Source organism: Clarias gariepinus, chromosome 9 (genome assembly GCF_024256425.1).
Source record: "Clarias gariepinus isolate MV-2021 ecotype Netherlands chromosome 9, CGAR_prim_01v2, whole genome shotgun sequence".
NCBI classification, from domain to species: Eukaryota; Metazoa; Chordata; class Actinopteri; order Siluriformes; family Clariidae; genus Clarias; species Clarias gariepinus.
Window position 1 is genome coordinate 1,772,851 of NC_071108.1, and position 21,787 is coordinate 1,794,637.

A 21,787-nucleotide genomic window follows, 5' to 3' on the forward strand; every position below is an offset into this window, starting at 1 on the left:
AGAGCAGGAAGAGAAAGCTGTGAGTGTATGTGTGTGTGTGTGTGTGTGTGTGTGTGCAGTCATGGACCTGCGCTCGGAGCTCCTCAAGTCCATCTGGTTCGCTTTCACGGCGCTGGACGTGGAGAAGAGCGGCAAAGTGTCCAAGTCTCAGCTGAAGGTGAGTACAAGAACCGATTAGAACTAGAACCAGAGAGTACACAAAGGCATTAACAACACACACGCACACAGGTGTGTGTGTGTGTGCGTGGTGTAACTTTTTTAGTGATGGCAGGCTTTTGTTTCATAATATTACTTTTGTTTTATTACTTTACTGTAAAACCTTCTATACTTCTACAGCCTCATTTCCTGTGTGTGTGTGTGTGTGTGTGTGTGTGCTGGCTCCTTCACCACATGGTGTGCAGCAGCTGCTCAGATCTCATTTTAACCTACTTTGAAGAAAAAGAAAAAAAAAGTAATTAATAAAAGTGTCTCAAGTCAATATTTAAGGGAAAAGTTTTCTCGTTATTTGATTAAACAAAGTGAACGACTCTCTACATTTAACCATACATTTTTTTTTTTATCTATGTTTAAAATATTCAGAAAGGAAAGAAGAAAGACAAGGCTGCATGTTTTGTTTTTCGTTTTTTTTTTTTTTAGGAGGAAAAATTGTAAAATAAACTATAAAATTCCCCGTGAGTTCTCCCAAACTACTGTTCTGTATCTGAGCACTGAGGTTTGTCGGGGGATTTTTTGTTTGTTTTTGTTTTTTTAAAATTGAATTAAAAAGGTCAGAGAGTTGGACGAGCAGTCGGAGTGTTTAATCTCAGACAGGAGCATTAGAGATTTAAAAATGCTCAAACAAATAGGATACAAAGTGTGTGAGAGAGAGTGTGTTAAAGCTGTTAAATTAAATCTGCGCACATATTAATCACACAAACAGGACACACTAACACTCTAACGGATGTTACACACCACTGTCCTGTTATTAAAACTTTCCACCCTGTTAAGTGAAGAAAACGTGTAAATAAAGAGAGAGACGGATGTCACTCACTTCTCTTCTTTACTATTAGTTTTGATTTCTAAGGATCTTCCTTATGGCTGATGAGGACACTCTTATGCCACTCAGAGCGTTGTTCTTCTCGAAAGATCTTTAAACAGCATGGAGATGTCTTGCAGGAGGCCCAGGGGTCGACCAGCTCGTGACTCGGTCCACTCTTGTCTATAAAAACCGAGCTCTAATTCCGTTAGCTGTAGAAAGGGCGAGATCAGGTTCGCTGGCTGTGGGTTTCTGGGACGCTTTGAAAAGCTGACATTACTTAGAAATCATCCCTTCCTGGTTGAAACACGGAGATATTACGGTTTGAGGAGAAGGAAACGAACAGTAGCCGGAATAATAACACGTTTTGTTGTTTACAACGAGTGTTCAAGTCAAACCGGGACTTGGACATTACAATGTAAAAGCGATTAACTTTTACAAAACACTTTACAAGCACAGTGCGGTGATGAGACTCTTAGTCGCCGTAGAACATCTGAACGGTGCAAACATTTTAGAGAAGGCCTTAAGTCCGGGAATGACCATCCTGGCCGAGGTGGCTCTGAGCTCAGTGAAGTCGTTATCCCTAAAATCTGATGAATAACTTGTGGAAGAGACACATCAGTCTGTGTGAACTGTACACGCCCTCATTCACCAACAGCACTTGAACATTACAGGAACTCAGCTGGGAGTTATCGCCACACCCGCCGTGCAGTCCTGGAAACATTTCCAGATATTAAAAGGAGTTCCTGGGAGGCCAGCGTTTTCCGATCATGTCTCAGGCGTACTGAGAGACATTTCTACCTTGATGTTGTCCAGCTCTAGTGAAACACTGGGATAAGTGCATTAGTGTATCAGGGGATTATATAGAAAAATAAAGGGAGTTTGTACTCTCAGAACTTGTTCTGTTATTCTGCACAATGAAAAGTCCCGCTTTGACTTGAATGCCCCTCGTATAATAATGTGCCATGGAACATGTTTAGTGTGAAAACATCGTGTCTGTGGTTAACAGTGCTGACAGTGAGAGCCGCTGTACTAGACTGGTTAGAGAGGACAATGAAGGGACGGAGAGAAGACAAAAGATGCATAGATATGAGAGAGAAGGGGCGAGAAAGAGAGAGAATGAAGTGTGTGTGTGTGTGTGTTGCAGTTTGATTGTGAGAGCGGATGCTGATTGGTCCTCATTATGACATCATTAGTCCGTTGGGATTCAAATTTAGTTTCACACCAATCTCAGTGTGAAGCAGGAGCAGGAGCGCGCCGCCGTGTCCACAGTGTCTCCGTCATCACCAATCATAGACTTGAATTCTTTGTCAAAAAAAAAACAAAACTAACACATAAAGCTGAACGTCCTGACTGTAGGTTTTAGGTCTCTGAGCCCATTTATTGAGTGTGAGCATGCTAATGTTAATGTTAACGCTAACCTGACACAAATTTCTAACTAGCACCCGGTTGTTATTCTGTTTGTTGTGCGTTGTCATAGCCGTAGGTTACTAATAATGGAATGCAGTGAATATCCTTCTCATGAAAGATGTGCAGCGTCTCGTCTCCTTGGCCTGGTGTCTCTGGTCTTCACTGTAACGTGTCTGAACTGATTTTGATTTAGTGTTTAGTCATCGCCTCCCAAACTAATGTCGCGCTGTCCTGTCGCGCTGACGGAACTCTTTTAACAAAATGTCATTTTTAAAAATCAATTTCAACTGAGTTTCAGGCGTGAGTGTGAAGCCACCGGATGTGGTGATGCTTTTCAGCTTGTGTGTGTGTGTGTGTGTGTTGATCAGATAACACACAGAGCACCATCTTAGACTGAGGTTAAAATACTGAAGAAATTCTGAAACCGTCAAAAACACTAAGCTGGGGTTCAGCTGCAGTTTGGTTCGTTCTGCTCATCGCTGATCTTTCATTGAGAAACGTTTGTGTGTGTGTGTGTGTGTGTGTGTGTGTGTGTGTACACACTTGGGTTGGGTTAAACATGATGTTAAATCAGTATATTATTACTTTACCTGGAAACCAAAACACACAGAACTGCTTTTGATGCTCAATTAATTCATGTGTTTATTAAAAAAACGATCATTCAGGCTTCACACACACCAATGCATCCTGGGTAATCTAACTCACTCATCTTCTATACCGCTTAATGCTGTTGCGAGGACCTGGAGCCTATCCCAGGGTACACCCTGGACAGGGTGCCCACCCATCACAGGGCACACACTCATTCACACACTACGGGCAATTTGGGAACGCCAATCGACCTAACCTACAGTACATGTATTTGGAGGCGACAGTGCTAACCACTACACCACCGTGCGGCCGGTAATCTAACTCATTATTTTTAATATAGTATTTACCTTAATATACTTTAAATATTTAAAGCCCTAACTATTCATCCAATCACACCCACATGAGCTGAGTTGGTTCTGAGAATAAAATCTGAGAGTGACTGTTGTAAAGCCACATAACCCCGCTGTCTTCATGCTGTGAGGCTCAAATCTGATCCCTCACTCGAACCACAACGCTGGTGAGGGCGAGGCGACCTTGAAATATCTTTTCAAGGTGTTTGTTTGTTAAAAAAACAAGAAGAAGTAGAAGAGCTCCTAATACCTGAGCTACAGAGTGGAATCAATTCCTGTGATGTTCTTTAGACACGAGAGCTGAACCTCACCCCTGTTTGGATGGGATTGTTTTTTTTTTTTTTTTTATTGTTTTCCATAAAATGATGTAATGTCAGTTTATCTGTCAGTTTCTGAATTTGTCCGTTTTATTGACCGCACATGCAGGTGTCGATCTGTTAACACGAGCAGTAGGAATAACTCCAGGTGATGTGCTGTCTCTCTCTCTCTCTCCCTGTCTCTCTCTCTCTCTCCCTGTCTCTCTCTCTCTCTCTCCCTGTCTCTCTCTCTCTCTCTCCCTGTCTGTCTCTCTCTCTCCCTGTCTCTGTCTTCTATCATCTCCTGAGAGTTAAAAAAAAAAAAAAACACATATGAAACCTGAACTTTAAGAAGGTTTAAGGAAAGTTCTTGAGCTCCTGGCACAGGAAGAACTGTTTTGGTAATGTGACCTACTACTGATCCACCCTGGCCACGCCCCCTACAATTAGTGTGAGCTCAGATTCATCACAGTCAAGCCTCAACTGATTACCCAGAGCTGTGTGTATGTATGTTTAGGTGTAAATCTGTAGATTATAAGGTCTGTGATGTCACCGTAGTGAAGTGTGTATGTGATTTACAGCCTTGGGCTGAGAACCGAGCCTTGAGGAACACCACTCGCACAATCTGATCATTGTTCATTCTAGGCTCTGTCTTATCATCTCTTTTTCTCTGTGTGTGTGTGTGTGTGTTTGTTTTGTGCTTTAGGTTCAGTCTCACAATCTGTATACAGTGAGGGGTGTTTGTGTGTGTTTCAGTTCTGTCTTGTATGTGTGTGTTTATTTATTTTTTGGTCAGAGGTTCTGTCTCATAATCTGTGTGTGTATGTTTTCTAGGTTCTGTATTATATTTGATTTTGTGATTGTGTGTTTCAGTTCTGTCTTATATATGTGTGTATTTGTTGTATGTGGTTCTATGTGTGTGTGTGTGTGTGTTCTAGGTTCTGTTTAATAATATTTTGTGTTTGTGTGTTTCAAGTTCTGTCTTGTATATATGTTTGTTTCTGTTTTTTTTTTTCAGGTTCAGTCTCATAATGTGTGTGTATGTGTTTTCCAGGTTTTGTTTCATAATATTGTGTGTGTGTTCCAAGTTCTGTTTCATAATATTAATTTTGTTTGTGTGTGTTCCATTTTTGGTTTCATAATATTCTATGTGTGTATGTTTTTCAAGGTTCAGCTTCACAATATTTATTGTGTGTGTGTGTGAGAGTTCCAAGTTCTGTTTCATAATATAATTTTTTTTTGTGTGTGTGTGTTCCAGGTTCTGTCTCATAATCTGTGTACAGTTCTGTGTATCCCTCACGACCCGGCTGCTCTGGAGGAACATTTCCGTGATGATGACGACGGGCCGGTGTCCAGTCAGGGCTACATGCCGTACCTCAACAAGTACATCCTTGATAAGGTACCACCTACCCCCCCCCCCCCCTCCTCCTGATCTGTGACTCATCCTGAGAAGTGCACTTGGGTTTGAAAGTCTGAGCGCTCTACTGGTTATTCTGTCCCTCTTTCTCTTCCTTTTTTCTCTGTAACTCTATCACACAGCTGCTCTCTAGGTGATTTACACCGAATCCATCTTGTGTCGCTCCCTAGATCTGATTTCTCACTTAAATGTAATGTAATAAAAAAGAAACTTTGGTACGTGTGTCTGAACGCTGGACTCTAAATCTGAGCATCTGAGCATCGTCTTTACAGTCGGGCAGAATTTTTAACAATAAAACCAACATCAGTGTCGCCTCTTTTATTAACACTTACATGTAAATCAAGTGACTCAAAACACACACCACCGACCGGCCGTTCACACACCAACCCGACCGTTTTCTAAAAGCTCAAACGCATTCAAACATCTAGTTATGACTCAAAAAAATTTAAATATACTTTACTGACTCAGAATGTCTACTGAGTCGAAAAACTGAATCAAACTCATGGAGTCAAAAGAATACTGCATTTCATTGAGTTTGTACAGGAACTTGACTGCTCTATGACTGAAACTACATCTAATTTATTGGAATCTAAACTAACTCCTGACTCTAATGAATAGCACCATTTAAAAATGACTCAAAAGAATTTGAATATTTACTACTGACTCAAGTGAATCATAATGTCTACCCGTCTGACAAGAATTACAATACTCCTGACTCCAGTGAATCAAATCATTTACTCCTGACTCCAGTGAATCAAATCATTTACTACTGATTCCAGTGAATCAAATCATTTACTCCTGACTCCAGTGAATCAAATCATTTACTACTGACCCAAAAAATACAAAAACAAACACATGTTACTCAAAAGAATCAAAACTCTTAATTTAATTAATTCAATCACTGGTTGAATTAATTAAACATTTATTAATGACTCAAAGGAATCAGAATGTCCACTACTGACTGAGAAGGATTATAATGACTAATGACTCGCAATATATTTCACTGGCTGAAATTATTCAGAAATCAATCAATGACTCAAAAGAGTCAGAATATTTAGTACTGAAATTAATCCAAACATCTGATGCATCTGATCCAATAACTCACATGGCTAACACTGACTCAGGAAAATCATAAAATCTATTACTGACTCAAAATATTCAGAGTATATACTACTGACTACTAAATCACTGGCTGAAATCAATTAATAACTAATTTATCATAAATATAAATTACTGATTAAAAAGAATCAGAATGTTTCCTACTGACGTAAAAGGATCATAAAGTATATCACTGGTTACAATTTATCTAAATATCTACACGCTTACTACTAACTAGAATCATAACATCTAGTACCAACTCAAAGAAACCAAGACATCAAATAAGAACTCAAATGATTCAGTGCGTCTACTACTGGTTCGACTGATGTTCTCAACAGGGGCACCCCAACAGAACTAGAGTACTGATCCAACAGAACCAACAACACAGGGACCAGAATTACACTGACCCAAGAGGAAGAGAACAATAACAGCACGGTGACTGACCCGAAGTGTGTGTGTGTGTGTGTGTGTGATTTTAGGTGGAGGAGGGCAGGTTTGTGAAGGAGAACGTGGACGAGCTCTGCTGGACTCTCACAGCCAAGAAGAACTACAGGCCGAAGGGGGACAGCATCCTGCCTCAGAAGGACGCCTTCCGGTTCTGGTGTCTCTTTATCTTCCTCTCGGAGGACAAATATCCGCTGGTGATGATCCCTGATGAGGTGAGACACACCAGGCTACAAACTCGATAATGAAATAATAACACAGCTGATTCACATGCTAGAAGTTCATGTTGGCTAAATTTGCTGTGGTTAATTGTGAAGCAGTTCAGGAGTTGATACCTGATATGTTTAGTTATTTGTGGTTAGTATAGCACAGTGGTTCTAGCTGCAATGGTGTGTGTGTGTGTGTGTGTGTGTGTGTGTGTGAGTGAGTGAGTGAGTGAGTGTTAAGGCGTTTCTGAAGCCTAACCTCAGGGTGTGCTGGGACAGGAAGTAAGAAAGCGCCATAGACTTCAGGGTTTTGAAATGTGCTGGTGCCACAGTTTTATCTGCAGTGTGGTTCAGGGGCTCTTTTTTTCTTCTTTTTCAGTTTAGCAATAAAGTGGGTAAAGACCACGGTAAATAAAATGTGTGAGAGATTGACTACAAACGATATCCCACGGCTGGAATGGCTAGTGAGTGAAAGCTAACAAAAGTGAGGAAAACACGCATACCATGTAAAAATGCAAATATAAAGTGAAACAAAATGCTAACCTAGCAAGTTAAGTGAAAGCTAACTTAGGAAATGATCACTTACCTGGTAAATGTTAGATAACCTAGCAACTAAAAGGTAATCTTATAACAGGAGGTTAATAAGGCGAGCTCAACCTAGCCTACCGCTGCACAACCTCAGCTAGCAAATCTCCAGAGTGAACGCTAGTACTGTAGGTGAGGTTATCTGGAAGTTGAGTCATGTCAACTGGACGTCTTTCTTATTAAGGAGATACTGTACATGTCATTAGTTATCCAAGTAGTTTCTTAAGTCTGATGGTGCTGAAGGAAATGTTTCTACCTAACAAGAAAGAAGTGCAGGTGACATGACTCAGCTTTCATAGTAATAAATTCCTAATAGCATAACTAGCCATCACACCTGTTCTCCGCTCTCTCCCCTGACTCCCAGTGCATTTTAGAATTGATTTTAACATTTTATTGATTGTTTTTAAGACATTAAATGGACTTGCACCGACCTCTTTGACTGATCTTTTGACTATGTAGAATTGAGACAGACGCTTAAGTTCTTCAGGCCAGTGATGTCTAGACGTGCCCAGGCCGAGGTGTAAGCGCTGGGGGAATCGAGCATTTGCTGTGGGTGCGACAAAATTGTGGACCTCGCTTCCACTTGATATACAATTAATAACAGGCCTGGGCCTCTTTAAATCCAGAGTCAAGATAAAATTGTTTACTCCTGCGTATCATTCCCACTAGAGCACGATCCTTTTATCTTTTATAGGTTTTATTCTTAATTTTTTTGTTTTATTTTAACCTTGTAAAGCACTTTAGGCAACTGTCAGTTGTTTTAAAATGCTATAAAATTCTAATATGATTTAATTTTAAAGGGTCTATTAAAAGCTTGGTCCATAAACACTGTAGCTAACGTCAGAGAAAATTGTATATTTTAAAAGATATTCTAATTCAAAGAGAGCTACCTTTAGAGAAGGGTTCAGTTTGGGAACTAGCTAGTTATCATTTAAAAAGCTTTCATTCGTTATTCTTAAAGGGAAGCTAAATGAAAGCTATGCTACTGATTAAAGCTAATATATGAATATGAAGCTAAACTAGCGATCGTAGCTGCTAAAGTGTCCCAGAACAGCTTCTTTTTTCTTGGCGGAGAAAAGAATTTGTGTTTGTTGTGCAGCTCTGGTGACGCATGAATTCCGCACAACCTTCAGGAAAGTAGTGTAGAGTAAACAGAAGTACTTTTTTATAGTGTTGCTTCAATGTTAAATTCATTCTGAGAGAGACCGTCTCTCCGGTGTGTGTCATCCTAATGAATTTATTGCTGCAGAGTTGTGCATTTGCGTTATAAAGTCTAAAGTTATGTATTTTATCTAAGAGAGTTCAACATCTGCCCTTAGACTCCCATAATAAATGAGGTAGTTCAGATGTGAATAAACACACAGTGTGTCCTTTTCTCAGTGCAGGGAGTTCGAGTCCCTGCCACGGCCCTGTACAGTCTTCTTAAACCTGCTATACAGTAGATGCACTGTAATGGACTTGGACTTTAACTCAGACAGCAGCTTTGTGGTGTACTGAATGTACATGTGTGTGTGTGTGTGTATATGTGTGTGTGTTAGTTGCACGAGCTAAGCACAGAAAACAAGGTCGACGTTTTCTTCTCTCTTTTTCATGCTTGCACTCTTTCCGCTTCTCTTTCCGTGAGGTTACAGTTTGGTTATTTCCTGTAGGCAGCGTGGCATTTAGCAGTTTCATTTACTGCAAGAGGGAGAGGTATGTGTGTGTGTGTGTGTGTGTGTGTGTGTACGTACATGTGAGAAAGTAGTTGAAATTGATGTTGCATAATAATTTTGCATGGTTGCATATGTTCAGATAAGTTTTTACTATTGTCGCACAATACATCTGAACACACACTGTACACACACTGTACACAGGTATACACAGTACTGCAGAGAGTTCCCTGTCGATCAGGTACTTGACATGATACCGTGTGTTATGTGTATGAGGCTGCTGCATTTTCAGGGGAAAATCAGCGTCGGCAGTTCCTTTCAGGGGAAAATATTAAATCATGCTTAAAGAGTCAGCAAAGGTCACCAGGCGGTGTCATCGACTAATCTGCAAATGTCATGGATAATCATATTATAATGTTTATATATTAAAATGTGCTGCACGAATAAGGAAGAGTTTCTGAATGTGACTAGAATTAAATAGAACCGAACTTGCTTTTATTACTGTGAATTTCACTAAGGAGAGAGTTTAAAGCCTAGAACAAGTACATGAGTGTGTGGACGAACAACACGCAGTGATTAGTTATACAGAACGCTGGTGATCACTGATTGGTCATTTGGAACAATACATGATCAGTTATTGTTGAGAACAATGACAAGCACAAGCATAATGATCAGTGATCAGTGATTGAGAACGATGATAATGATCTGTCTGTGAGAACAATATTTATGACTGGTTGGACCTTAAAACCCTTAAAACAGATCCGTTCCAGCAACACAGCGCAGGTCAATGACAATTTTAAAAAAAGGTGCTTTTATGGAAGCCTTGCTGGAGTGTGTTAGGGGGGAGGCTTCAGACAACAAACTGTACATTGGGGTTTTTGTATATGTCAGATAGGATGTCAATAAGACTATTAGAATATGGGAATGACTTCACAAAAATGTAGAACTCATTATTATTATTATTATTATTATTGGTCATAGAAACAACTGAAAACTACCAGAAAACATGTGGTCATGTGAATCTGTGCTATTTCTTTCCCTATGTGGTCTATTTTTTATGTTTTTTGCTCAGTCATGTTTGTATAGTTAAAATAAATAAAAGAAATGAAAAAAAAAGGATGTCTTACTCTATACTGCTAAATCCTGAGGCCTATATATGTTTATTTAAAAAAATAGCAAAACAAAAAAAAGTTTTAAGGACTTTGGACAATGTTGATCACCGATTGGACCTTAAGGACAATTTTGATCACTAATTGGACCTTAAGGACAATGCTGATCACCGATTGGACCTTAAGGACAATGTTGATCACTGATTGGACCTTAAGGACAATTTTGATCACCGATTGGACCTTAAGGACAATGTTGATCACTGATTGGACCTTAAGGACAATGTTGATCACCGATTGGACCTTAAGGACAATGTTGATCACTGATTGGACCTTAAGGACAATGTTGATCACCGATTGGACCTTAAGGACAATGGTGATCACAGATTGGACATTGAGAGCAATGGTGATTACTTTTTTAGACCTTAAGGTCAAAGGTGATCAGTGGTTGGACCATAAGGACAATCCTGATTATTGATCAGGCCGTAGATGGTCATCACTGGTTAGTTGTTACGAGCAATCGTGGTCACAGATTGGTCCAAACCATAGTGATTAATGATTGGTTATTAAGAACAATGATGATGGTCATTGAGAATAGTGATGAACAGTAATCACCTTTATTTTCGTCAGTGTAGAAGCACCAGAATAGATGCGTCACTGACCAAATATTTAAAGTCTTGAGAAATTGAGGCGCTTCAAAGTTCCAGTACACCCTGCTCTAAGAGATCCACTAGTCACTGCTCTAGACCGGCTCATCACACAAATACTGCATACTGTGTTAGGTGTTTCTTCACACTTCCAGATGTTATGTAGTTGTGTTAAAGACTGCTCACCACAGCTTGAGAACGAAGCTACTAGACTTTTTCATTCTCAGTTTCTAGTTTTGGTGTTATTTTTGCTCCAACATATACACATTAACCCTCTTCCTGGCACATTAACCCTGGCACTCTTCCATCAGAGGCTCTAGTCCAGCATGAGATGGTTCCCAATCGCATCTTAAACTATCTAAACTCGGGTTGAGTACCTTTTATTATAGACTATTTATAGCTTTACTGATTTATCTTTTACGATCAGCCCCTTCATTCATGTAATAATAAACAATAATGAATAATGTAGACACTTTCTTATTGCATGTCTCGCTCAGCAGTAAAAAAAATAATGAGCTGATGTGGTAATGGTGGCCACACCACATTAAAAAAGTGCTATAACACATTCTAACAATGTGCCCCCTTAGGTGGAGTACCTACTAAAGAAGCTGTGTATGGCCATGAGTGTGGAGCTGAACTGTGTGGAGCTGGAGGACTTTATTTCCCAGGATTCCATTCAGCAGAACGGTTTCAGCGTGTGGGCGTTCCTGGAGATGATGAATTCCGGGAAGCTCACCAGAGGACTTACCAAGGAGACGATCAGTATGGCCATCGAGGAGGTGTATCGAGAGATAGTGGGAGACGTACTGAAGGAGGTAGAGTCCAAAAGCAAAACTGCTGTACTTGTACTTCGTGTCAGGGAATAGACCTTCTCACAGAGGTTATAGAAATAGTGCTTATGGTGGTAATGAATACTTGGAGATGGAGAACCTGTGAACTCATAATAAAAAAAAATTGAGGAAAGTACATGAGAAACTAGAGGATTGAAATTTATTGAACTAAGAAAATAGGATCCTGGGAGACTAGAGGAACTAGCGCTCTGTAAAGCTAATGGACTGGGAAATGAGGAAGATATGAAAGTGAGAAACTTAGACACATTAGAGGCTAGAATATTAGGAATCATGGGACGTCTGAGTCACTGCAAGTGTTCTGGGATATTCATACGTCCTCCATAAATTACATCACGTTTACAAAAACAGGGAAGACTCTGGTCCGTCCTCTTGTTGTACAGGAATATAAACGTGAAAGAGCACTGTGACGTAATGTAATCTCAGTTAAAGTGTGTATTATATGTTTCAGGGCTACCTGTGGAAGAAGGGTCAGTTAAGGAGGAACTGGACGGAGCGCTGGTTCACGCTTAAGCCGAACTCTCTGGACTACTACGTCAGCGAGGACCGCAAAGAGCGCAAGGGAAACATCACACTGGACACCAACTGCTGCGTAGAGGTACGTGTGTTTGTGTGGTCTTGCCTTAAATGACAGTTTAAGTCCTGTGGCTCTGTTCCAGCTCAACAAAGTCAAAATCAATATTGCATTTTTGGTTAAAAAATAAGCGGGAAAAAAGTGTAAAGCTTGATGTGTTTCTTTTGAAGGTTCCTCGTGCTAGACCTTGAAGTAAAAGTAAATGTAGATTGAAAAGTAGACTTGGTGTTAGATCGGCGCTTTCCATGCGTGTTCTGCAGGTTCTACCAGACAGAGATGGGAAGAGGTGTATGTTCTGTCTGAAGACCATCTCCAAGACGTTCGAGCTCAGCGCCTCAGACACCAAACAGCGTCAGGAGTGGACAACAGGTCAGCGTCCTTCACTCCACTCTCCTCATACTTCTCATTTTGTCTATGAAAGCGCAACCGCTAATTTAAACACTCTTCTCAGTTCAAATGGCCAAAAGTGTGTGATATTATAAGGTTTTAAGGTCTATAGCGTCAGGCTTAAGAACAAAACAAAAGAGAAAAAAAAATAGTTGTTGTTTTTGGGAACAGAAAATGAAATTGGGTGAGGTGAGACACGCGTGAGTGTGGATTTTGTGTACAATATATATGGCAAAGGGTGTGAGTGTTAAGACACGTCTAGTTCACAAAGTTAAGGTGGTCTGTTGTGTAAGCAGTGAGTGACCACAATGGACTCCTGATTTAAGAGGTTTGTGATGAGGTGTTTGTGTGGCCTCATTGAGGAGGACGAAACTTCACCATCGACTTACGGATTCACCAAAGAGTGTTATGTATAGTTTAGCACTAAAGCCTAAAGATCTTAGAAGACTTTATACCCACGTCTGGTTTTATATGAAAGTCTTTGATGGGGTCAGAAGATGTGTATGTGTTTATAGCACACCGCTGTGGAAAAGGAATGACTCATTATGGCACTATCCGGTGTCACCCAGGAGAAGATAGGTTCCCTTTTGAGTCTGGTTCCCCTCAAGGGTTCTTCGTCATGTCATCTCTGGCCCCCAGCTTGCTCATTAGGATCCAGGTCTAACGCTATTACCAGCGTCAGAGATGTCTTCGTCAGTGTCTGCAACTGAATTCAAAATATACGATGTTGGCTTTCTTCTTGAGAGATTGGATTCGACTGGGCAGTTTGGGGTCAAGGGCCTTGTTTAGCGGCAGCTTGATGATGCTTAAAGCTCATGACCTTCCGGTCAGCTGGGCAGCGGCGTAACCTTTGTGCTACAACTACCCCATTGTGTTGTTTGGGGCACACCCAGAATAGACTAGTTAGGAACAGAATGCTAGGAACGGAGATGTCTGAGATGTCTGTGATGGTGACGTGTCCACAGTGGACTGACACAGGACGTTGTGTTTGGTCCCCCAGCGATCCAGACGGCGATCCGGCTCTACGCAGAAGGGAAGTGCTCCCTGCATAAGGAGCTGAAGCTGAAGCGGCGAGAGCAACGTGAGCGCAGAGAAAGGAGGCGGGAGGAGAAGGAGCAGGAGCTGCAGCACCTCCACCTGCTGCAGGAAGAACGCGAGCGCAAGAACGCTGAGCTGGAGCTGCTGAAGGAGGCGCAGAGGCAGGCGCAACTACTGCTGGAACAAGAGGAACAGCGAAGACGCGAACAACACGAACAGCTCCAACAAGCTCTGGAGCTCCAGCTGAGGGAGGCGCAGGAGGTACGGGGAGGTCGCTGTTTAGGAAGTGTGTGTTTGGTATATAACTGTGTAACCATAATAGGATACTGTAAGTGCTCATGCATGTGTGTGTGTGTGTGTGTGTGTGTGTGTGTGTGTGTGTATGTGTGTGTGTGTAGGCTCGTGTGTTTATGCAGGCTGAGATGGCGCTAAAGGAGGAGGAGGCAGAACGTCAGAGGAGACGGATCCGAGAGCTGGAGGAGCTGCAGCAGAGGTTAGAGGAAGCACTGAGGCAGGAGATCAAAGCGAGACAGGATGAAGAGCAGCACCGATACAAACAAGCCAGGTACACACACACACACACACACACAAACACACATATACTGACAACACAGATCTGAAAAGCTATAAGGGCTCGAGGCGTGGATTACAAATGCAGTATGAGTTCCGTTATAAAGCATTTACACAACATTCATCAGGAAATGACCAGAGGAAGTGCTGATCTCTCACACACACACACACATATATATCTATTTTCAGGTGGTGTAAGTGTCTAAAGCAAAACATGGTCAACAAGTTATGATGATGAAGGTGGCGATTGTACAGGTTGTGTTATTGTCAGTGGCTTCTCTGATAAATTCGGTATATGAAACTGATGTTAACTTACAGTGAGGAGCTGGAGGAAGGGGGCGGGGCTTACAGGATGGCATAAATATAAAGAGGAACTAAGATCACTCAAGTTTATTTTTAGGTAATAACTTATAAAAGAGTACAACTGTAGTAAGATTCGTATCTTTTGTGGAAAATGTGTAGAAATAGCGGGAATAATGATAACTGATGGTGGTGATAATGATGCAGATCGTGGAAATTATTGCGTAATAACCAGCTCTATAACAGGTTTCTGGGGAAGGTAGAGCAGATGGTGGTGGTAATGATGGTGGCGGTGATGGTGTGATGATTATGATGGTGATGATGATGGCGGTAGTTGTGATGGTGGTGATGATCATGGCAGTTGTGGTAATGCGGATAGTTATGGTGGTGATGGTGGTGGGGTGGTGATATTGATGGTGGTGATGAAAGTGATAGTGATGTTGGTGGTGGTGATAGTGATGGTGGTGATAGTGATGGTAATTGTGGTGGTGGTGATAGTGACAGTGATGTTGATGGTAGTTTTGGTGATGTTGGTGATGGTAGTTTTGGTGATGTTGGTGATGGTAGTCATGGTGATGGTGGTGGTGATAATGGTGATGGTGGTGGTATTGGTGATGGTGGTGATAATGGTGATGGCGATAGTGATGGTGGTCATAACGGTGATGCTATTGGTGATGGCGATGGGGGTAATGATGGTGGTGGTGGTAGTTATAGTGGTGGTGGTGGTATTGGTGATGGCAATGTTGGTGGTATTGGTGATGAAAGCGGTGATGGTAATGGTGGTGATAATTTGTCAATGATGATGATGGTGGCGATGATGTTAATGAATGATGGTCCAAGTGATGATGCAGATAGCTCGTATAAGGGGAAGAGCTGCTGCTGATGATGATGGTGATGACGATAACTCTGCAGGTTGCTGGAGGAGGAGGAGGACAAGATGAAGTCTCTGATGACTCTGCAGGAGGAGCAGGAGGAGTTCATTCAGAGAGAGCAGAAGGAGAAGCAGGAGCTCAAGCAGGAGATGGAGAACAAAACACGAGCGCTGGAGGAGGCGCAAAAACAGCTGGAGGAGATCAGAGCTAACAGACACAGAGTCGAGCAGGATGTGGTGGTCAGCACACACACACACACACACACAAAATTTTTATTTATTTATTTATTTATTTTTAGGTTTATCATTTGATTCTTTCTGTTCATAGCTGAGTGTGTGTTAACTGTGTGTGTGTGTGTCAGGCTGCTCAAAGGAAGCTCCGGCAAGCGAGCACTAACGTCAAACACTGGAACGTACAGATGAATAGACTGATGCATCCGATTGGACCAGGAGGTAGTGGTGTGTATATATGTGTGTGTATGTCTTATATGGGGAGTGGCGGGGGGGCAGGGTTAAAGACTACATGTAATTTGCACATATTTAAATATAGGATTGCTGCTTCTTGCTGCATTTAATTTAACTTGTAACTCGTAATTACCAACCCCCAGCTAGGAAAGAAAAAAAAAAACGCAAAAACAACCCTTAACTCAGAAGTCCTATTCCGGAACCTGAGACGGTTTTCTCCGGTTTAGTAATTTAGTGTTCGGTATTAGGGTTACTTACATGCAGGTTTTTAAATGAGGGATGAAACCAGAGAACCCGAATGAAACCCAGACACCCCCTCACTCCCTCTCTCTCTCCACATGGACAGTAATTCAGGCTCGAGTACCTCCTTCCATCCTCCCTTCTTTCCTTCCTTGCTTCTTTCTTAACTCCCTTTTTCACTTCCACCTTCTTCTCCTTCCTTGTTTGGTCACTTCACCCCTTCTTTCCTTTCTTCCTCCTGCTTTACTTTTTATCTCCTTTCTTTCTTTCCTTCCTATCATTTCTCTCCTGCACCAGTTGAAGCAGTGTTTTAAATCTTCTCCGTAAGTGGAGTGTTAATGTGTAAGTGTTTGTGTGTTAAATCCCCCGTGTGTTTTTTCAGAGAAGCGGTCGTCCACAGGAGGCTACTCCAGTTTCCGCATCCCGCCGCAGAAGGATCCGGCGCTGCGGCTCAGACGGACCAGCAGCGAACAGGACGAAGAAGGCAAAGAGAACACGGCGGAGAACCGACTCTCAAAGGCCTCCAACGGAACCATGGACACGCACTGAGGGGCGGGGCTGACCCAATCCATCCCTCGGGTTCAGTTTTTACTGGCAGGGTGCTGACTGGTGTGACCAATGATCACAAATATACATATGAGAGAGAGAGAGAGAGAGAGAGAGCACTACTGAGGCCATCACTTCAGTAGCGTGAATCTCCTGAAACCCCACAGACTCACAGTGACTTACCTCAGTACTTAACGTTTTCTTTAAGATGCATTTAATGCAGAAAGTCCAGAATTTAACACGGCTCCTGTGTTTACACACTTATAGTCGAAAATATTAACTGTACACACACACGTTTTTGTTTCATCCTGAATTTTGCTTGTAGATGTATACATGATGTAGATTATGTACACAGACGCGTGCTGATTCCACTCGTCTTAGCAAGACTCGGCCTCGACGTCCTCCATGAGGTGACGACGTTCTGCTTCCATAAACAACCTGACGATACTGTGGAGCAAACGGATGAGGTTCCAACAAGTGTGGAAAAGTTGGTTTCCTTCATGGTTAACTTGGTGTCTCTCATGTGTTACTAGCATGCTAAACTCTCCGTTTTTTTTATCCCTCAGCATTTCCTTTCCCCTCATGGTCTACATTATGTTTATATTCTCCCATCACAAAACAATCATCTTCTAGCCGGCATGGAAATGATCATGAAATTTCAACAGCGCCACCTGCAGCACCGGAGCACTCATCATTCATTCATAAAGGTTCAGTGAATAAACTCAAGAGAGTGATTTCATCTTTATCTATCTACACCTCAGTGTCATTGAGTATGCTGAGGCCTGAAGTGTGCTTGTAAACGAAGCTGATGTTTATTCTGTATGCCACATTATGGTTTTGTTTGCTTCATCTGCATGTAAAGGCTACGTGTACAATAAAATCACCATGATGCACAAAACCAGTGTCTCAAGTGATGACACACCACACACTACACACAGTCATACCAGCATACAAGACAAGGCTGATGGGGCTCGGTGTTTTCTTCTTGTTCAGATTTGAATCTTGTGCTGCAGGACGCAGAAGACTGAAGGAAACACGCTGAAACTCTAAAGCCATTGTGGTTTCTGCACTTCCTGCTAATGCTGCAGAAAACAAGTCAAAACTGTGCACACTCCTGTCGCTCTCTCTCTCTCACACACGCACACACAGTGGGGTAAAATCATGGGTTTTAGTAAAATCTTTGAATAATTTTGATACTTGCCTTCAGTAAATGTCTAAATCAATAAATCTTTTAAAGCATAAGGCGTAGGTGTAAAGAAAATAAATAAAACCTGTTTAACATTTAATTAAAATATCCTTCAGACTTTAAAAATATATTATATAGAATTGATAGCTATAGAAGGGGACACACAATATTTACAGCTATACTGTTCAGATAAAGAGCCTGTAAGCAGTATTTGTTGGTTAATGTACTTGTACACCAGAGGGCGCTGTTACTATGGTAATCACTGAATCCACTAAAGATGTTAAAATAAATAAAAATACAAATGTTAGCAATATAATAAGTATAATAATAAACTAAGTTATTTTAAGGTAAAATAAATTCCTTATTCCTCTTTGGAGTACTTAATAAAATACTATAAAACCTTGTCCATTAATCTATTTTATTTATTGAGTTAGTTTATATATATTAACTAACTAAATAATAATAATAAAATGTATATATAAACTAACTAAATAATATATATATATATATATTATATACTGCTAACGGAAACGCGCATGCGCACAACAGGCTATGCGTTGTACGCATGCGCAGTGTTGTCCAGCCGATAGTAGCTTAATACCTATAATACTAATAAATGAAAGGAGGCAAAATAAAGAATAATGTGCTCAAAATAAATTAGTACATCACAACCTCGTGTTATAATTTTAGTGTACAATTTGATTCAAATATTTTAGAATTTTCTTAGAAGTAAATATTTTAAAATAAATGAAAATGTTTGAAACATTGAAATACTCCATAAGATATCATGTATAATATCTTAAATTACGTTACTTATTTTTTTTTATAATTAAATGAAAAATATATTTAATAATTAAATGATGATTTTTTTTTTTTTTTTTAGGGTAATCCGGAAGTAGTAGTTATTTACATCCGGAGGAGGCGCCGCTGTCCTGAAGGCAGACAGCTTCAGCAGAAATGGCTGCGCAGCTGAGCCGGGTTTGGTCGGGTCTGTGTCGGGCTCGGATACATTCGGCCCACCTGCGGCGCTCAGTGACTCAGAGCCGGACCTCCAGCGCCGCCGGAGCCGCGAGCGTGACGGATCTGCAGCCAGCGGTGACGCACGAGGACGAGAGCTACGGGCACGCAGAGGTCAACCCGTTCGACAAGGTGCGCGCGCGTTACCGTAAACAAGCCTGATCACCGACACCGGGGGGGCTCGAGCTGCTGCAGCGCTGCATGAGCTTAACGTTCGGATAGATTGTTTAAAACTGTCTGTTTGCTGTTTTTATTTATGTGTGTGACGTCATTGCGTGTCCTAATGCAGGAACGGACACACACACATCAGGGGGCAAATACATTTGGACCCAGCCTTACAGGAGTCCGTTAAAACACTTTAAGGTAGATCTCTCATCACGTGATTAGCTGCTGAGTCCTGCGCTCTGATTGGTCAGGTGGTGTTCACGGGCTCGCGCTGATGGTTTATCGTTTCCATAGTAACATCTCATTCACAGTTCACTCAGAGAGCCTGCGGTCCAGCGTCACATCAGCTCGTGCAAAGGTTTGTGCCCCCATGGTGTCTGTGACTGAGGGATCAAACTGAGAAAAAAAAAGGTTTTACTGCGATACCTCGGCATATGAATTAAATCCGTCCTTTAGGTGAAATTTCGTATTGTGAAACACATGTTCCCATTCGAAATAATGTAAATGCAGACAATCTGTTCCAGCCACCCAAAAATATTACCAATGGTATCAAATTTCAACACTATAATCATATTAGAATTTGTATGTTGAGGTACCACTTTATTTACTTCTTGATTTATGAAAAATGTGCAGATTCTCACATATTAAAAGTCACGTTGGAATAATAATGCTTCCAAAAGCCCTATTTGGATGGGATTAGATATTAAACACTTCATGAAGCATGTATGGATGCTTCAGAAGACAAACTTTATATGAGGGTAAGTGCAAAATGATCTGGCTGGAGAATTTATTTAAATTAACTTTTAGAAACGATAAAAACATAATGTTTCTACATAATCTTTTTGCTTTTCAATACATTTTATCCATCTGTCCACAAGCTTTCGCATTCCTTTATTAAAAAATGTTTTAGGCTGAGCTGTGAGCCATGAATGCACTGCTGTCTCCATCAGAAGTGACTCTTCGTCCTTGTAGTTCTGCCTTCAGGGGACCAAACAGGTGAAAGTCTGATGGAGCGAGATCAGGCACTTTAACACCTCAGAGTTTCGACAGTGTGGAGCAGAAGTGTGTGGGTGTAGATCGTCACACGAGTTCACGATGCCCTGGGATATCAGTCCTCTTTGTTTAATCCGAAGTTTAGGCTTCAGCTCTTCAATAATCATCTCACTGTAATGAGCCCTGTCGATTGTTGAACCTCACTCACTCACTTATCTTCTATACCACTTTATCCTGCATTCAGGGTCACGGGGGGCCTGGAGTCTATCCTGGACAGGGTGCCAATCCATTGAACCTTTTTCCTGACAATGCTCCAATACTGACCCTTTAGAATCCCAGAAAACTGTAAGCGTTGATGAATTTTCCAGCTGATGGTCGACTTTTGAACTTGTTTGCGGTCGGTGATTAAGGATGTCTCCTTTTCATACTTAGCCATTTACTCTCAGGCTCATAGTAATGAATCCGCGTCCCGTCACCAGTAATGATTCTCTTTAGGAAACTTTCACCTTCCTCAGAGTATTACTTCACATTTTGTTTACAGATATCAAAACACTTCAGAATTACAGAATTGAATCTTTACTGAAATTAATTCTGAGGTGTAAAATTAAATAAACAGAGATTAACCTTAAGTTCAGAACGTTTTTTTCATTAAAGGGTTAATAAAGGAGTTAACACTTTAGGGTTAGTTTGATTTCTGGTGCAGTGATTCCCACACACCACTGACATTTAAAGTCTGTAATGGAGACAATGTGACGATGGGACGCTAGTGCACAGAGCTTATCGTTAACTCTGATTGTATCCCCCCCCCCCCTACTCTTAATGGAGTATGCAGACCTGTGCATCGTGGTAACATTGACGCCTAAACCTCGTTTCACACGCGTGCACACACACCACATCCAACCGTGGTAGTGTCTGCCAAACGCTGAGTAAGATTAGAGAATGAAGTCACTGCTGTGATAGATAGGGTGTCAACACTTTTGTTTTCTTTCTACAGAACCCAGACTACCATGGCTTCTCAGATGACCCGTTTGTAGACGAGTGGAACATGCGTTTGGCGTTCTTCTTTGGCATTTCCATGGCCATCGTCGTCGGTGGAACCTTTATCCACTATTTACCGGATCACGGGTGAGCGCGTGTCTCTGTCACGTCTCCTGACTCTAATCTCCACCTGCTGCGTGTGAACATTTGTGTGGATTCTTACTTACTGTAATTCTATAATCTTTAAAAAAAAATTTAATCCTGAATACCCGTTTGACCCAAACCTTTTCTCAGACTTTTGTTTTCCTTCTGTAATTAACCTCATCCCTGTGTCATCTCATCTCATGTCATGTCATGTCGCGTCCCCGCAGTATGAGGCAGTGGGCTCGCCGCGAAGCCGAGCGGCTCATCATCCTGAGAGAGGCGCATGGTCTGCCTTTGATCGACGAAAACTACTACGACCCAAGCAAAATCGTCCTCCCGTCGTCCTCAGACGAGTAGACAGCAACCAATTTCTGTTTATTCTTCATTTGTGTTTGACTGTACATTTAATTCTAGTAAAATATCACAATAAAACCTTTATTATTTAGTGTCGTGATTTTTCTTTCAATTTCAACCATGTGTATGTACACACACACACACAGACACAAGTTTGTGACTATAAAATTATTAACTATGTTACATCAGTTAATAAAACTATGTATTAAAAAAAATATTAAAGCATTTTATTACATAAAAATGTAGATTAATAATTTACTTATAATTTTTGCTTATTTATCTTAGTTTTTATCCTGCCCT

The 21,787-nt window shown here is 41.2% G+C and overlaps 2 protein-coding genes across 3 annotated transcripts; both read left to right on the forward strand.

Moving 5' to 3' along the window:
* The first annotated feature begins 3 nt into the window (after window positions 1-3).
* def6a (DEF6 guanine nucleotide exchange factor a) lies at window positions 4-17,548 on the forward strand. 2 transcript variants are annotated; one of them, XM_053504006.1, is made up of 11 exons: window positions 4-157; window positions 4,918-5,058; window positions 6,654-6,833; window positions 11,399-11,626; window positions 12,111-12,257; window positions 12,494-12,602; window positions 13,621-13,919; window positions 14,057-14,223; window positions 15,441-15,639; window positions 15,762-15,852; window positions 16,487-17,548. In XM_053504006.1, exons 1-11 carry the CDS (start codon window positions 62-64, stop codon window positions 16,651-16,653), a joined length of 1,824 nt encoding a protein of 607 aa, XP_053359981.1. In that variant the 5' UTR covers window positions 4-61; the 3' UTR covers window positions 16,654-17,548. The 2 variants fall into 2 exon arrangements, with proteins under 2 accessions (XP_053359981.1, XP_053359980.1); XM_053504005.1 differs by having other exon boundaries at window positions 5-157; window positions 15,762-15,858.
* Window positions 17,549-18,736: 1,188 nt separating this feature from the next.
* Window positions 18,737-21,579, forward strand: ndufb11 (NADH:ubiquinone oxidoreductase subunit B11). The gene is made up of 3 exons (XM_053504010.1): window positions 18,737-18,985; window positions 21,006-21,136; window positions 21,361-21,579. The coding sequence occupies exons 1-3, from the start codon at window positions 18,794-18,796 to the stop codon at window positions 21,488-21,490; spliced, it is 453 nt and encodes a 150-aa protein (XP_053359985.1). The 5' UTR covers window positions 18,737-18,793; the 3' UTR covers window positions 21,491-21,579.
* Window positions 21,580-21,787: the final 208 nt, after the last annotated feature.